Consider the following 17929-nt stretch of genomic DNA (forward strand, 5'->3'; position numbering starts at 1 on the left):
ATGAATTGAAATTCCTTACTAGAACTAAAAAAAAAGAGAGTATTTTTTTTATAGCTTTTTCTTATTATCCAGCAACACAAAAACCCTAGGTTCATTAGCCTTGTAAATATTTTCCTCTGTTTTGAATAAATACACGTTTCTTCTGGTATATAAAAAAAAAATATATATATATATATATATATATATGTGTGTGTGAGAGAGAGAGAGAGAGAGAGAGAGAGAGAGAGAAAGCCTTTCCTTGAAAATCCAGGGTTTACGAACTCAAACATATAGATTAGCATATATCTCACTATCAATTATCAACCCTATCCTATTCGAAAAAAAAAAAAATTGATGCTCAAGTTATGTGGCTATCCTTTTGCATGACTTTTGCTTAGGCGGCCAAATGATGCAAGACCTTGTTGACCGTGATTCCTAATAGTGGTGGACACGTTTTGTTTTGTTTTGTTATTATCTCACTGCCAATGTCATTGCCTAAATAAGCACAAAGAGTACCATAGCTTTCGGCTATAAAAAAAGATGCCTGCGTCCTTTCTATCTGGGGCCATAATATTCCCACTCTAGACTTAAAAAAATAGGGGATGAAAACAGTCAATAAAGTGAATTTTTTTGAGGTAAACATGAAATATTTATTGAAATAAGAAAACTAGAAACAAGTGGCTGAAGGAGGAAATCAAGTTCTTCTTGATCATCCTATGAAGTGCGAAAATTTTTTGGTAAAAGAGTCCAATTAGCTACATTATAGGCAACAAAATTAGCTTCCCTAAAAATATGGTTTACAAACCACTCATATAATTCCGTTTAGATTGAGAGAGAGTAAAGTAGAATTGACCTAAAATTAGCCAGTGGCAAAATCACGTTTATAGTCTCTCCTTTGCAGATTCCATGCTTATACCCTAATTTTGTTGCCTTTGCTGATGCTAGCCTAACTGCTTTAGCTTCTGCTTTCAAGAGGCCTTGATCTTCAATTCGTTTTGTCCATGTGAAAATAATTTATTTTTTATAGTTTTGGGCCACTTTAGCTATACATGTTTTCTTCTCACTAATTGCTACATCAAAATTCATTTTCACAAAAAAGGGGTGTGGGAGGATCTCAACTCTCAAACTAATTGTACATATACTAATGATGAAAATGAATTAAACATTAAAATTAAAGCAAACAGGCTATAACTATTAAATAAACTATTTTCTTTATACTCTTGTGGAAGTGAGATATTGTCTATAGGCATGAAGATTTTTTTTTTCTTTCTACTTTCACTAAATAAATTTTCTTTTGAAGAATTGCTTTCTACATGTGATTAAGGGGATATGCTTTGTTTGTATAATTTAAAAATGAATGTTTCAAAGGGTGCATAAAATGAGTGCTCTATCTCTCTTCCTTTTTCTCCTTGGTTTGTCCTCATGGTCTCCTCCATACCAATCTCCCCAATGAGAATTCATTCTAAATGGTTCTAATTAATTTTGGTCATAAAAATGATGAACTATGTGTGAAAATGTCATACTCATAACACGAGGACATTGCTAAAAGACTATCTTCATGAAGATATCACAAAGATATATGTAAAAAAGATTAACTTTGTGTAAAATGTCATATACTCACAACACGAGGCATTGCTAACATAGGCACTTTATGAAGATATCACAAAGATATTTCTCATGTGCGCTGAGTTGTGTTAGAACATTTGTAACTAGTGTTTTGGTCCTTTTGGAATTTAAAGATAAAAGAAACTTTGATCTTTAAAAACATTTTAATGACCTCAATAACAAATCTTGTCTCTACTAGACATCTTGAAATTTCTAAAAAAAACATTTGGAAGAGATGAATTCGAGTCTTAAACGTCTCTATTAAAAACACTAAAAATGTCTACTAACCTCGATGACATGCATGTTCAAAAAATACAATACAATAATGGAAGCCATCAATAAGTTAAGGAAACAAAAATGTGAACCATCTCTTTTTTCATATAAAATTGGCATGATTAACATTTCAAGGTGACTTTCACACCAATTGAGCTCTCCCATGATTTGTTCTATACATCTCTGACTCTACGTCAACATTTGTTTTATGATTACATATAATCACATATTCACATCTCAATGATCTCATAGTTCTTATTCTTTTTTCAACTAAGATTTGAAAATGTAGTAAACGAAAACACAATCATAAAAGAAAGTAGTTTTCAGTCTAAAATGTCAAATCAAACAAGATCATCACATATGGTTAAAAATTATCATTTCTTCATTGAACGTGTTTTATGACTTCACTTTGGCTCCTCGTTTTATATATTCTTTTATAAAGTGAGAAACCTTACTGATCACGTAACAGCATGTGGCACAGCCTCGAGCTTCTCAAACCCGCAACAGCCGGTCGAATTTTCTATCCCCACGTTCTCTGCACCTAGTATATGACCGGATATCATGGGTTTCCCGCGAAATTTTTCCGGTTTGTTTAACGAACTCAATCACAAATCATTCCTTTTTTCACGTACCCTCAAAAATATTTGCCCACTCTTTCGGGGAATTCACTCACTTGCCGACACTTGCTTGCTTCTCCACAAAATCCAAACCCACTTAACATTTTTTTTTTTTAATTTTTTTAATAAATACCCATTTGCTTGAATAAGCTTCATCGTCACCATAACACTCATACATTTTTTAAACATTAAAAAAAATAATACACTCAATACAGCATCAAAGTGTTAATTTATAGTATTATTTGAGAGATTTGAAATTTTAGTTGCAGTAGTTGGCGGTATTTGCATATTTAAAACATGTTTGGCTCCAACAACATGTGGCCACATGACATGCAACTTTTAGGTACAACTTAATTGTCTTGTCTTGTTTACATTTTTGCTACAACTTTTTTTTTTTTTTTGGGGGGTAAAGACTTTAATGGTCAATGAAAGATCTTGTGAGTTATCCTGTAGTTTTTTTCCGGATAATTATAATATTATCTTTGTTGGGATTTTTATTTTTATTTTTTTAATATGTTGGCCTGCACCATTTATATTAGTCTAATGAAGCATTAGCTTTGTTATTGTAGATTGAGTTGAAAATGGAAGCTTTTTATTGCAGAGATTGAAGCGGCACAATATTCAAGGATAGTGATAAGAATATATTTGGTGAAGCTCTTCAAAAGTCAAGGTGGAATAGGATTTATAAAAGTTTTGAGAGTGTGAAAGAGATTGAAATAAAGAAAAATGTTATTCGAGAAGGTGGTTAATGCAGTTGGGAAGAGAAATGTGTTGGTTGGTATCCGTATTGACAGCCAGAGCAGAGAGCTGCTCAGCTGGGCTATTGTGAAAGTTGCTGAGCCTGGTGATTGTGTGGTTGCAGTTCATGTTTGTAGAAGTTCTGGTAATGCATGGACTTTGAAATTTTATGTGTGTTTATAGCAATATGATATGATTTTCATGTGCTTTCTTAATTCATATTTGTTTTACTTCTTTTGGCTCCAACACTATTCGTTTCAATACAGACCGGGCTTCAAAAAACAAGAACTTGTTGGATGGTTATTTAGAAGTTTATGAAGAGCTATGTAATGCAAATAAGGTTAGTAATTCTTTATCAATTTTTCACTTTCTGTTCATTCATTGAGATATACATGTGGCTCACCGTGACTAGCCTGTAGAGGATTCATAGCTGATCCTAAAATTTTGTGACTAAGTTTTGGTTCTTGTCGTTGTTCATTCATTGGAATATTAATGATTGATTATTATTTGGGATACTTGGTTTCAGGTTGATCTCAGTGGTCAAATCTTGACAGGAAGTTCAGCCCGAAAGGTTTTGGTGAGAGAGGCGAAGAGCTGTGCTGCTGTGGCTGTAGTTGTAGGGATAAGCAAGCATAGTGCTCTTGGGTAAGAGAGAGAGATGTAACTATAACTTTTGGATTGATTTTAGCTTGTGTAATTCTTTTCTGATTACTCTAAACAGGTTTTATTTTCAGGGGTTGGGCTTCCACAGCCAAATATTGCAGCAGGAGGCTGCCTTCAACAACAGATGTTTTGGCTATCCACAATGGGAAAATTGTGTTCAGAAGGTTCACCAATAATCAACTACCAGGTTTGGTATTTGTGTCCTGGTTAAAGTTCCATCTTTTAGATTATTGAGACACATAAGAGAGTCATATAACAAGTTTGCTTTCAATTATGTCAGGTCTTAAACTTAATGGGGATCCAAAGCCAAGTTTTAGTCTAATAAAAGTTCCAACTTTAGAAGATTACAAATCTGAATTTGGTGACTCTGAGGCAGAAACTGCATCAACCATTTCTGAGGTGGTACAAAACTCCAGAGATGGAGTTTTCAACCTTGCCTGTGACAGCAAAAGACTTTCTTTGAGATCAAATTCTCTATATGCAAGAGACCCTTTGGATTCTAGGCCTGGTTGGCCATTACTTCGTAAAGCTAGTTCATCTATTCCACAAGCATCACTTGCTAGGAACATATCTGTGGTGCAATGGGTAATGACCTTACCAGATCGTTCCCCACAGCTAAGTCCTCAATGTTCAACTATTATAGAAACCCCATTTGAAAGTGATATCAGTGAAGGTTTGGATGTGAGTCCTAAGAATTGTTTGTCTGCATTCAGTAAGCTACCGAAAGGTTGCAAATGGTTCAGTCATGAGGTTCTGAAAATGTCAACTTCTCAGTTTTCCTCAGGTGAGTAACTTTTATCCTGAGATTATTCATGAAATCATATTTATTCTTATTCTCTGACTAAATTTTTGCTTTTGTAACAGAAAATTTAATCAGCAAAGGAGGATGTAACCGTGTATATGAGGGGACTCTTCCAGAGGGCAAGGCAGTGGCAGTAAAGATTGTGAAATCAACCAAAGAAGCATGGAAGGATTTTGCCTATGAAGTGGACATCATCTCCTCACTGAAACACAAACACATCACACCCTTGATTGGTGTCTGCATCGAAGATAATGCTTTAATCTCAGTTTATGATTTCTTGTCTAAAGGAAGCTTAGAGGAAAACCTACATGGTAATGCTCAATAAGATTTTATCATTTATGCCTTCTAAATTTTTTTTTTCTTTCACTTGCTAAAGAATGTCACCCATACTGATATGAGTTAATATGTGATTTAGGTAAAAACAAAGATAAGTCTGTATTATCATGGGATGTGAGATTTAATATAGCAGTTGGGATTGCTGAAGCTCTAAATTACCTACATAATGAACGTTCTCAGCCTGTTATTCATAGAGATGTCAAGTCTTCAAATATTCTTCTCTCCAATGGATTTGAACCACAGGTATTACTCTAGCTTTACCTTTTCTAGGTACAACTGTACTTTTACCCAGTTAATTTTTAAGCCAAACAAACCAATGAAAATAATTTATACCAGACCAGCACTAACACGTGGTAATTAGAAATAATAAATTGTCACAAAAGAATGATATGATTAATTGTTGTTGCTGTGTGACAGTTATCTGATTTTGGGCTTTCGATGTGGGGACCAACAAACTCATCATTTGTGACTCAAGGCGATGTAGTAGGAACATTTGGTTATATTGCTCCTGAATATTTCATGTATGGGAAAGTAAGTGACAAGATTGATGTGTATGCCTTTGGTGTAGTGCTTCTTGAATTGTTATCAGGAAGAGAACCTATTGGCTTAGAAAATCCCAAGGGACAAGAGAGCTTGGTCATTTGGGTAAGAGCCTCCTCCATAAATAGAATTTTGCTTGTGCTAATTTTGTGAGTGTTATGCTTATGAATAACATTTAATATGATGATTTTAGGCAAAGCCAAAGACAGAGTGTGGAGATATAAAAGGTATTTTGGATCCAAAATTGGATGGAAAATATGATGAGACTCAGGTTCAGAGAATGGTTCTTGCATCAACCCTCTGCACCACAAGGGCAGCTCGGCTTCGCCCTAAAATGAGCCAGGTAATACTGAAGATGTCATACCATAGATGTCATGTATATACTATATTCTAAGGACAAGTTTTCTTTAATATTAGAGTGAGAGCTAATTGAACTTTAAACTTCCTTACTTTCCAGATACTAAAGCTGCTAAAAGGGGATATATATGTTGAAGAATGGTTGAACTCCCAAAATGGTAATCTAAAGGATTCAGAAAACCAGGACAACAATGATGATGAGGTTTATCCAAATTCTAGTCCAGAGTTACATTTGAGTCTTGCATTGCTTGATGTTGAAGATGATAACACATCAAATAGTAGTGTTGAGCGCAGCAACAGTAGTTCTTTGGAAGAATACTTGAAAGGACGATGCAGCAGATCTTCCAGCTTTGACTAGCTTTAGTCTCCCAAATAGTTTCACCTTTATCAAACACAAATTTGCTTCGTACTTCACTTTTTCAGATGTGTAGTTTGTAATTGTACAGTTGAGGAAAAGAATGTTGGCACCCTACAGTGAGGTGTTTTGTAGAAGTAAAATGTAAAAATCCCATTTAATTTTTCTTTTGCAACAATTCCATGTTGCAAAATGTTTAGACAACATTCTGGACCTTGTGATGCTTAATAGCTAACTACATCTTGCTGAAGAAGGGTGAACTTACTTCTGTGCAAATTTGATTAGATACAAATGGTTACAAACCTATAGTAACTATAAATGGCACCAAAATCTGTAAGTAAATAAGGCTTTGAGTATTTGCTTTAACGGTAAACTGAATTGGCTGTACAAAGATGCTAAACCATTGATATACGTCGGCATAGCCAACAAAAGGATGATTGAGATTTCATCCTTAATTTGTGGTAACTAACTCAGGTGCAAACTACAAAGATATAAATTGCAATGGCAAAAGACAAATAACAGCAATAATAAATTCAAATCCAAAGTTAAAGAGATTACAGGACAATGAACCACATTGTATTTTTTCTGGTTTTATGAATTCAAGTACAAGAATGGAATAAGATTTAATAAAGGTTACTCCTGCAAAATTAGCTGACCAACAGGGTAGCTGTCTCTGTGGAGGTTCTTGGTGAATTACCTGAGGTCACATAAACAATGGCTCAAGTTAGCCAGTCTACAAAAGAATTTGTATCCTTGACAGTGTGATGGGGAGCTCTACCATACCATGTCCATGAAATCAAAGTCTGCTTCAGCATCTGTTTCCCGTTCCACAATCATGTTACTTGTACTCCTGTTGCAAGGCAATAATCAACCAGCTCAAATGGCCATAATTCTGCCATTAGAATACTGTCCTCATCAATGTTGCAAGTGTAACCATAAATCAACATCCCAACTTCATCCCAAATTAAGCTAGCAACACCCGGAGGTTAATTTGAGCACTATGTAGTCGCCTTGAAACAAATGCAACTATGAAAAATCACATTAGAGAACACAGATGCAGGTAAGCCTGTTCTCAGTTTGATCACCGGAAAGACTGATAGAGAGATTTCAAACCCGACCACAGATGACAAAATTTTCATATAACTCATAGTCCGATATAATGCTTCCATTTACATTTTCAAAATAGTACTGTATATGGCAAAGCATATATGTCAACCTCAGGCAAATAGTGAGCATAAGGGTATAGGATGCAACTTCCATGACAGAAGTCATAACTGCAAGTGTTAGTTTTTTGAATCGTGTCGCTTCTGGGCTGCCTTCTCTGAAAGAGCCACTCTTGATCATCAAACTTAGGGTGCTCATTCTGTAAAGGAGGGGGAACCCAATTCACAATTAACACTCTATATTGTGATTCCATCTGCAGTGAGCAACTTTCAGACAAGCTCAATGCTGGAGCTGTTTCAGCCTTCTCATCAGAGACAACCTCAGTTGGAAAAGGGGAAAGGCACATCTCTCTGGTAGTTCCAGAAGCCATTTCCTGGGCAGTTGTGGGTAAACCAAATGTAGAACAAAATTTATCTTTTCTGGGTCTAGGATCCATTTCAAACTCCTGTTGGACAAGTGTATCCGTACATGTGGGAGTAGAACAAGCTGGTTTGCTGGACAGTGCAGCTTGATCCTTGTGTTTTTGCAGTTGAAAGTTAAAATGACTTTCTGTAGTAAAAACATGGTGACAAATATAAGTATCTGAGAAAATGTGACAAACCTAAGAAGCAAATTGACTTCCTAAGAAAGGACTAATGTAAACAGACATACCATGGTTATGGCTGGCATTGGGAGAACATTTGACCCTTTTCCTCTTAATGTTATTGCTATTGTCAGAGGAATCATAGATGCAGTCAGAAATAGTGGGCTGCTCAAGCTCTTCAGTAAGACTGCTGGTCTCCAACCCTTGTGCTTCATATTTCCTTCCCTTTTCATTGTCACCTTTTTTCCAACTTCTCTTTTTACTGCCATCTTTGTTCCTATTTTGCTGATTCTGCATTTCCTGCCCAACCTCACCATCTTCCCTTCTTCTCTTCTCCTCTTTCTTCCTCCTTCTCTTCTCCTTCTTCCTCCTCCTCTTCTCCTTCTTCCTTTCCTTCTCAGCCTCTACCCTTTCTCTATTGAGCTTCAGAGTAGAAAAGAAAAATAATCATTTTGGGATAAACTAAACAGGTAGTCAAGAAAAAAAAGCAGTATCAACCTAATTCTTTGATTCCCATAATTTAGTAACTCCAAAGATATGTATTGGCAATAGTTTCATATATATAAACAACAACATATGCTTCATTTTCTGAACATGCATTCCCTCTTAAACAATATTCATTATTCAGTTTTCTCCCTGTAACCTCTGAAAGATATTTCTGCAATCAATTAAATAGTTTCCAAAAAATCCTTAAGCATAACAATCTCCTGATTTAGGACTAGTTATCATTACTTCAAATTCAAGAAGATCAACTGTACAACTTTCTGCCATTATTCATGCTATGAATGAAAAATCTTTAAAAGCATAGAGATCATGGTAATATTTAAAATTGAGAAGTCCCATTGACTAAATTAAAACAGAGATGTAATTTATCTCATGTTGAAGGTTACAAGAAACTACATGGTGTTTTAGAGGAAATATGACCTTATAGAGGACAAAATTTCCATGTGAGGGGGGGAGCATATTCCGAGATCATTCAGAATCTAATTTGGGCATAACCTAAGTAAATATATTCCCTCTTTGAAAAAATGCAACAATTGCTCCCTCAACTACCAAGAAATGCAGCACACAGTTATTTTTGGGCCCAAACAACCAAAATCAAATCACAAGACAGAAAACCATATGCATTATCCCCTCATAGAATTCCATCAAACCATTTATAGAACAAAACGTGAGCCTCTTTCCTTCTCCATATTAACGCATTGTCACATGATCACAATTCTTTAATATAACTTAGAACTATCTTCAATCACAAATAACACCAAATCAAACATCAAGCAAGAAGAAAAAAAAAAGAAAAAAAAAGGGTACTATTATTCATGGGCTCCTCTACTTCATGCACTCTTATTCATTAAAAAAAGGTACAATTTCACCATATACACATGCCATGAAAGATAATTAACTCCCCATTTAGCTCAAGATGTGAAGTGACAATATAGCAGTAGTAACAGAACATAAATTGCTCAAACAAACAAACCTTAATCAGTTCTATAAGAGCCTCGCCACCCTCACCGTTCCACACATACCCTGGTGGAGGAAAGGGTATGCACCGAGACATTGGTCATAAACTTGAAGAACAAAACAAATCGCCCTTCAAACTCTTAGCTTTCAAAGACTACAAAACAAAAAACTGTTATGTTCACAACCCAAAAGTGTCCAACAGAAACAACAACAAAAACCAAGTCTCTCTCTCTCTGCCCCCTCTGGGTGTGACTAATTGTTTCCAAAGTTCACAAAGTTTTTGTCTTTTCTTGTTTTCAAATTCTGGGTTGCCTTTGTTTTCAACTATGGCAGAAGAGATAAACCAAGAACCTCCATAAAAGCTAGAGTTCTGATTGTTCCGGAGGTTTTGGTACGGTTGAAGGGACTGAGAGAGAGAGAGAGAGAGAGAGGAAGACAGTTTGGAAGGGTGGATTTGCCTGAATCTTTTCTGGTACATGTAGTTCCCGCGTTGTGGATTTTTTACTTTCTGGTCCTCTTCTTCTCTATATTAACAAATTTGTCTCTCCTATATATATGTAAATATAAACTCAATAAAAAATTTTTTATGTCAACTCAATAAATTGTCTCTCCTATTAATAAATTTTTTTTGAGAAGAGCATCACTATCGTAATTAAAACATCAATTTTACCAGTTATATCACAGATTTATTTTAATTATGCACCAATCAAAATGAATGGATATATATATATATATATATACACACACTAAAAATTCATTTTAAACCCTATAGAGTGCAATAAATTAAATCCAAAAATTTTCAAAATAAATTAAAATTTAAAGTTGTAAAAAGTGTCAAATTTTATTATATAATTTCAAAAGCAACATATTAAATCTTAGATATTATCCACCTAAGTTTGCTGAAATTTAATTTGTTACTTTTTGGAACTTCAGAATGTATTTAGTTATTTTTATAAGATTTAATTTATTACTTTTAAACTAATTTAGAATGATTTTTCCCTTATTGTATTTATATTTTATATGATAGATATGTTGTTATATATGACTTATAAGAGGACATAAATTTACTTTTCTAGACAAAATATTGCTCAAATATATAATATACGAGAGAATGGTCTAATTTACAACAAAACTTTACCATTATACACCCAAAAAAAAAAAAAAAATTGTGATCAGTCAACTTTATTGGACACTACACTCTTTCATATATAGGGAGAATGTCCATGCATTACCAAGTAATTTGAAGGAATCTTCTCAAAAAATAATAAATAATAATTTCAAGGAATGAGATGAATGGTGAAAAAAATATTTACTGTCCAAATATGTGACGAACATATTAACCTTTAATTTTATATGATGAACGGTTTATGATCATTTCCACTACAAATATGTTTCCTTTTATGTTTGAAGAGATATTTTATAAATATTATCCCAATTTCACTTTCATCACATTGAAGTTGTGACTACATCACATTTAAATTTTGGGATTGAGCTTTGTTTAAAAGACCCATTCATGGACCCCTTCATGAAAGTGCCACAATACTTGGAGGTCATGCTATTTGCATAGGAAACAAATGGGACAGATGAGAGGAATTAATTTTTATTTTTCTATATGAAACTATAGCATGTTAATTGGGGGTCATGCTATTTATATAGAAAATAAATGGAACAAATGTGAGGAATAATTGGTTTATTTTTATTCTATAAGAAAGTTTGGCATGATTCCCCAAGCATTTTGGAAGAGGTTCATTGGTTTGAGGTAGAGTTGCTTCTTTAACAGAATTTGGACTTTTCAAAATGGATAAAAACTAAAGATTTTGTAATCTACATTAGCACAAGAAGGTGCTTAGAATTTAGATGGATAAGAACCAAGAATTAAGTGATGCAGATGGAAAAGGTACTTTTTTTTTTTAATTAAAAAAAAAAATTGAGAACCATATATTTCTCTGTTTAACTATAACACGTATCTCAGCCAAACTATTAACCAAGCAAGAAGATAAACCAAACTATATGTTTCCAATTTAATGGTGATGACAATGTTAATTAACCAATTAGAGAATACTAATTTTTATGCCTCTATACCCAAATTAAAAAAGAAAAAAAAATGCCATGTTTTTTAATAATATGTTGAGTTGTTGACAAATCAGTCATCTTTCGTACGTGACACAATGATCCATTCATGAAGCAAACCGCCATTATGATCTTATTCCTTTAGCTTGTAGATTAGCATTCTTTCCAAGCAATTAAAAAAAAACCATGAATGGTTGAACTTGAATTCATGTTGGTACTTGCCGTTTGGGACAAGTTTGCTTTTTAGTCTCTTTAAGTTAAAGAGTTTAAGAGACCCAAACCCAAAAAAAAAACTTCACTTGTTAAATGATTTGGATTAGTAGGGACTGGGGATTTCATTTTCTAATTTCATTAAGCTAAACATAAAATTTATATCTACAAGTGGCACCTTAAATCCACAAGAAAAAACTCTAGAATCCACTAGAATTTTTTTAAAGAAAAAAAAATTATTTTAATTATTGGAAGGGAATTGTTTATTTTGGCTTTACAAATTGCAAACTTATTTAAAGGCTTAAAAAAATCTTATTTTCCAAGTAAAGGTCTAAACTGATTTTAATGGATAATATAATAGTATCATAAATTCATAATAGAATATATATATATATATATATATATATAAAGCTAAAATTGAAAGAAAATTTAATTATATTTTCAATTAGAGTTTAATTTTGCATCACATGTTCATATAACTTTTTTATAAACTTTTGTGCCAAGTAAATTATTAATGCAAAAGCCAAAATGTAAAAAATTAAAAGGCTTGGTTTGACTTTGACAAGAAAAAAACAAAGGTATAAAGAATTTTTTATTAAATGAACTTCACAATAAACCATTTTTAATGGTCAGCTTACATTACCCGAAAGAAAAAACCTATATTTTATTTCCCATAAAATACTATTCAACAAAATTTGTCCTACAGACTAAATTTGCTAAATAGTATAATTTTAGAAAAAATTTAAATGAATAGCATGTGTGGGGGTAAAATCCGTCAGCCGATGTTGGGCCATAGTACATGTACCAAGCCCAACCACGACAAGAAGAAAAGGCATGGGCATAGGATATCTCATCCCAACCATGTTGGGCCGGGCCTGCTTAGGGGCGTCCGAGGAGGAGTACCTCCTCGGACTCGCCAAGTGGGTGTCCGATTCACACTCCATACATGGCGAAAGATCACCCAATACGAAGGAATAGTGCGTAACGTTCAGGAAGGGGGGCAACCACAACTGCCGCATTAAATGCCAAGGAACTACTTTTCCAGCCGCATTAATGTGGAAAGGACAGGAACGCAGAATTATCTTGGCCAGTGCAACTTACAGAAAAGAGGGAGGATGACCTATGGGGCAGACACTCAAGTAGAGGGTCAGATGGTTGACAAGTGTAGGGTCGTGATCTTAGGAAGGATACTATATAAGAGAGGGAAATCCCCATGGAAAAGGGATCGCAAGCGGGAAGAAGAAAAAGATAGAAAAAGAGAAAGGAGTTTAGAGACAAGAAGCAGAAGATACAGCCCCAGGGACTGTCATTCCAAAAGCTTGGAGGAATACCCTTACGTCCAACTGGTTGCATGGCTTGTTCATAACTACGTTTCCTCTGTCAAAGACCTAGTTCTATAACCTACTCTCTACAAATTCATTGTTGAGGGACTTTTGAGCCTGAACCACCCGCCTGTTGGGCCTGAACCCCAAAACCGCCCCCTACAGCATGCATTTGAAGTTATTTAATCATATAGACTATTTTTGCAACTTGAGTTTGCTAAATTCCAATTCCAACTAAAAATTGAGTTTATCAAACTTGAGTTTCAATTAATATAATTTGACGTAGAAAAAAAAAAAAAAAAAAAAACGAACTCGAGTTCCAGCCCGGTGATACATAGCAGCCAGTACCGTAGAGTCCACGGCAAACCATCATAATCAAGCCCCATGTTTGCATCTTTCAAGATTTTGCAATATATTCCCACGTGTCAGTCCAATAAAAAAGAGAACTAGAAAACAACTCAAATTCTTTATTCATGATAACAAGTATCAATGAAAACCTGTTGTGCTCTTTATTGGACTGACACGTGGGAATCTAATGCAGAATTTTGAATGATGCAAACATGGGGCATGATTATGATGGTTTACTTTGGACTTTACGGTACATGTGGTTGTTGTCTATTGGCCTGGATGGAACTCAAGTTTACGGTTTTTTTTTTTTAATCCACGTAAAACGATTACGGAATAGAATTCGAGTTTACTAAACTTGATTTTGGATTGGAACTTGAGTTTTAGTTGAATTCCAAAAATAGTCTACATCACTAAATAACTTTAAACACATGTTATTCACCTAAATTTTTTCTAAAAAGATACTATTCAGCAAATTTTGTCCTTCCTATCCAATCAAACACACTCCAAAAAAATGTTTTCCTTCTCTTTTTTTTCTCTAAAGTTTTTCATCAAACACACTCTTAAACAACAATACTAAAAATCTCTATCCAAATGGCTTTAAGGGTTTGGAATTGGGATTTGGAATGCGAGCAAGTGAGAGATTCAGAGCCCGTTTGGTTTAGAGATAGCTCAGTTTTCATAACTTAGTTTTCAAAACCCATAACTCAAACCCAAAACTCATAACTCCCTACTCAAACCTCACCTTCACTCAAAAATTGCAAAACACCTGTTTGAACTCAAAACTCAGTTACATATCTATACAACTTTTTGCCAAAACCATGGACCGCACCACTGACACTACCCAGTGTTGCCTACTGTTGTTACTTGCGTCTCATTAACAAAAAATCTTCTTCGCTTTACTTCTCCCATTGAGTCACTATGGAAGCCCATCTTCTTCTTTACTTCTCCCATTGAGAGAGTCATCGTTTTCTACCTCTCGCCTCTCACATCGACGTAGCCCACATCAACGCATGCCCACAACAAAGTAGGTATTTTTCTCTAACGCTCTTCGCTCCGTCTCTCTGTCTCCCTTACTCTGTTTCAATCTGATTTGAGATAGCTCAGGACTGTATCTAGTCGATCTGATTCAGTTTTTGAGAGTGAAGATAATCAGTGGGTTTTTTATTTTATTTTTTTTGTTTAACATTTTTTTAATAACTGATATGTGCTATAACGGATGTGCAACCAGGGATTTCATCTTATGCTTAAACATATTATCTAGGGCCCAAATTTGAAACTATGCCGGAATCTTTAGTACGTCCTGTAATTCTACTTATCCAATAAAGAAAAAAAGTATTCCCTATCAGACCTTAACATCATGTTCAAGTAGTGAACTCTTTTGACTTCTAGATTGGGGTACTTGTTACTGGTGTGTTCAAGGTTTGATATCTTATTTGTTGTAGATAATGAAAGAATCTCTAAAGGCAGGAAAATAAATTAAACAAATGGCAGTTTGATATAAACAAATGGCAATTTGATATAAACAAATGGCAATTTTAGTTCATCAATTAAACAAATGGGTCACATAAATTTCATACCACAAGAAAGAAAGAAAGACCCACTTCAATAAAACACAAATAATGAAAAGAAAGACCCAGGTGCAGATCAATAAAACAAAAATTATAAAAAGAAAGAAAGATCGAAGATGAGTCCATGAAGAAAAACCCACTTCAACACACTCACCAATACCAGTGGGCCAAAAATCAATAAAACATAAATTATACCACAATGCCCAAATCATACAATGGTCATTGACAATGGAGAGGGAGATAGAGATATACACCACACCTGGGAGAAGATCACAGAAATGCCTTCAAATGGTTTTTGCAACAGATAGAGAAATAACTTCAAACCCACTTCGTGCTTTGGTTTAGATCGCTAGAGGCCGAGATTTGATGGAGTAATGAAATGTGAGAGAAAATGGAGAGAGGGAAGTGAGAAAGAGGGAAAATTTTGGCTGAAATATTTTGAGGGAAGTGAGAAATGGTCTTTGCCTTGAATTTGCAATGGTAATATCAAATAGGCTCTGAACTAACATGACAACACACAAGCTATGGGCCCCACAGAGTTTGAATATTTACATTGGTGCCACTAAGTTTCCTATCTCAGTTTTTGAAAACACCCATTTCTTGTTTCTTATTTCCATCACTCTAACTCAATTTTTTGAGTTTTAAGTGATGGAAACAAGGGTTGAAAACCATGCCAAACAAGAATTTTTTTGTGGGACCCACGTGTTTTGAGAACTTAGTTATGAAAACTAAGTGATATGATCCAAAAACACCCTCATCTAGACAAGCTCTCAGACTCTCGAGTGAATATATATGCATGTCGACATGGCATGGAATGAATTTTTTTTTTTTTTTTTTTTATACTAATTTTCTACATGGGCTTTATTTTTTGGATTGTAAAGTTTGGTCATACGGGCTACTCTATTAGCTTAAATTTCTCTACCTGATTTGGGGTGGGCTTCGGGCCTTGGGCTTCAATTTTTTGGGTCATTACTCATTAGCTCAACAGAAGCCAATCCATCCATGATTTTCTTAACAATCTTCTACTATATACTAAAACATTTTCAAATAAAAATAAGAGAGAAAGATACCTGCAAAGGAAGATCTAAACCTGTGCATGTGGATTCTGAACTTCTACCCCACTGGACTTATGAGATGAAAGTTTCAAGAACACTCATCAAGGTCTCCCTGTGTGTTCTCAGTACCGATAGAGTGATTTCACAGACCCTCAAGAAAATTCCCTCATATCCAGTGATGCAGCCCAACCCATCAATCATGTTCTGTAGGCTTCACAAGACTATCCATCAATATGAAAACCCAGGTTTAGAAAATAATGCATCATCAGAAATAATAGAAATTTAATAAATCATTCATAAATGTAGACCATGAAAATTTCATTAAAATGGGATTAATATTTAATATATTTAAGTGCAAGAAAACACAATACACAAACAGGTAAAAATAAGAATACTCGTTGGTAAGTATGTTCAATAAGAATATTTTGCCACTATCTTTATTTCAAACAATTTAATAATTCCACATAAGGTAGTAATTCATTAGAATCAAAAAGAATGTTTTCACCATGTCAGTCACCCAGCCCCACAATATGCCCAACCATGGACCAAACTGCAGTAGTATGTGCATAAGCAACACAGGCCCTAAACCAAGCAGCCGGCTCAGAAAAGGTGTTCAAGAACCATTTATGAAAAGCTGGTGGGAACATTCGAAGAATTTTGTTTACAACTAAGTTTGTTGCAGCCAAATATTTCAACCAAACGTACGTTAGTAACACAAGACTAAATTCCCTTGACTGACTTGGACTTTGCGGACCCAACCCTCTTGACTGGGCTTCAAAGGCCCAAAATAATTTGCTATCATGGATGGCTTATTACAATAAAGGGGAATGCCCAGGCCCATCAGAGTTAATGACCCAGAAAATGCAATAAGATAAGAAGAAAAAAAAAAATTTAAGGGGTTGTTTGGTACATAATTTTTAACACATATTTTCAGTTTTTAAATAATATTATACGTATTTTCACACATTTTTTCACCCACACGCATTTCCAAAAAAATTGAAAACATTTGTTTAGACACACTTACCAAACAGGCCCTAAATCTTTGGCCCGTGAGAAAGCTAGGCATGTTTTTGGTCAAGTGAGAAGCACATGACCAATTAAATGAAATTTTAAAACCAAACAAACTCTTCTGCTCTGTTTGTTTCAGCATTAACGTTTTCTGGAAAATTGCTCATTTTCCAAAGAACATTTTCTAGAAAACTGTCTCATTTCCCAGTGTTTGGTAAATACCTTGAAAATGAGTTTGAGAATGTTTTCTAGTGTTTGGTATGCAATTTTTAAAAAAATATTTCTTTTATAATTTAAAACATGTATATTATGTAAACTAACTAATGTAATCATTATAAATAAAAAACCAAGAATGAATTTGGTTTTTAAACTAAAATTTTGATAATAGATACAATCAAAATTAATTAGTTGTCAAATTTTCATGATCTCTACCAATCATCTTGCTCATATATATAGATAGTAACGTACGTACGTACACACACACACACACATATATCAACCATTTGTCTATATATATATATATATATATATATATATGTAGTTGCATGATTTTTCAGGCTCAAACCCTTTTGATCAGGCCCTGGTCCAAAGCGCAACACACAATAAATGTTTGTAGAGGATGAGTGAAAGAACTTAGCCTCAGTGAACCTAGTCGGCCTTGTGTATGGAGAAGGTTGTAGCAGGGATAAAAACACCAGAATGAATATTCCCCAGAAGATTTTATTTCCTAAGTGATGAATACTGTTTTTTCCGTCCCCCCTCTTTGAGGGACTCTATTACATTATATAGCTCTATTATTCTTATCTGAACCTTATACTTGTTGATCATCTAAGCCCCCACTTGAGCACCTGTCCTATCAGACACCTTTATCATCC

General features: G+C 34.4%; 2 protein-coding genes across 2 annotated transcripts; one reads left to right on the forward strand and one right to left on the reverse strand.

Moving 5' to 3' along the window:
* The first annotated feature begins 2799 nt into the window (after window positions 1-2799).
* On the forward strand, window positions 2800-6541 carry LOC126707092 (protein kinase STUNTED-like). The gene is made up of 11 exons (XM_050406697.1): window positions 2800-2817; window positions 3076-3357; window positions 3479-3552; window positions 3739-3857; window positions 3947-4062; window positions 4156-4659; window positions 4740-4988; window positions 5093-5256; window positions 5431-5658; window positions 5747-5896; window positions 6011-6541. The coding sequence occupies exons 2-11, from the start codon at window positions 3201-3203 to the stop codon at window positions 6266-6268; spliced, it is 2019 nt and encodes a 672-aa protein (XP_050262654.1). The 5' UTR covers window positions 2800-2817; window positions 3076-3200; the 3' UTR covers window positions 6269-6541.
* A 234-nt stretch (window positions 6542-6775) lies between these two features.
* Window positions 6776-9958, reverse strand: LOC126707093 (uncharacterized). Its single transcript, XM_050406698.1, has 3 exons — window positions 9490-9958; window positions 8081-8435; window positions 6776-7978 (listed from the first exon to the last, which is right to left on the reverse strand). Exons 1-3 carry the CDS (start codon window positions 9568-9570, stop codon window positions 7443-7445), a joined length of 972 nt encoding a protein of 323 aa, XP_050262655.1. The 5' UTR covers window positions 9571-9958; the 3' UTR covers window positions 6776-7442.
* Between the last annotated feature and the right edge of the window lie 7971 nt (window positions 9959-17929).

This window comes from Quercus robur, chromosome 11, assembly GCF_932294415.1.
Source record: "Quercus robur chromosome 11, dhQueRobu3.1, whole genome shotgun sequence".
In the NCBI taxonomy this organism is placed as follows: domain Eukaryota; kingdom Viridiplantae; phylum Streptophyta; class Magnoliopsida; order Fagales; family Fagaceae; genus Quercus; species Quercus robur.

Coding starts and splice junctions, on each gene's coding strand:
- LOC126707092 (XM_050406697.1), top strand. CDS start 3,201: ATGTTATTCGAGAAGGTGGTTAATGCAGTTGGGAAGAGAAATGTGTTG. Junction 3,553..3,738: donor AGCTATGTAATGCAAATAAG/GTTAGTAATTCT, acceptor ACTTGGTTTCAG/GTTGATCTCAGTGGTCAAAT. Junction 4,660..4,739: donor AACTTCTCAGTTTTCCTCAG/GTGAGTAACTTT, acceptor CTTTTGTAACAG/AAAATTTAATCAGCAAAGGA.
- LOC126707093 (XM_050406698.1), bottom strand. CDS start 9,570: ATGTCTCGGTGCATACCCTTTCCTCCACCAGGGTATGTGTGGAACGGT. Junction 8,436..9,489: donor CTCTTATAGAACTGATTAAG/GTTTGTTTGTTT, acceptor TCTACTCTGAAG/CTCAATAGAGAAAGGGTAGA. Junction 7,979..8,080: donor CAATGCCAGCCATAACCATG/GTATGTCTGTTT, acceptor TTTTTACTACAG/AAAGTCATTTTAACTTTCAA.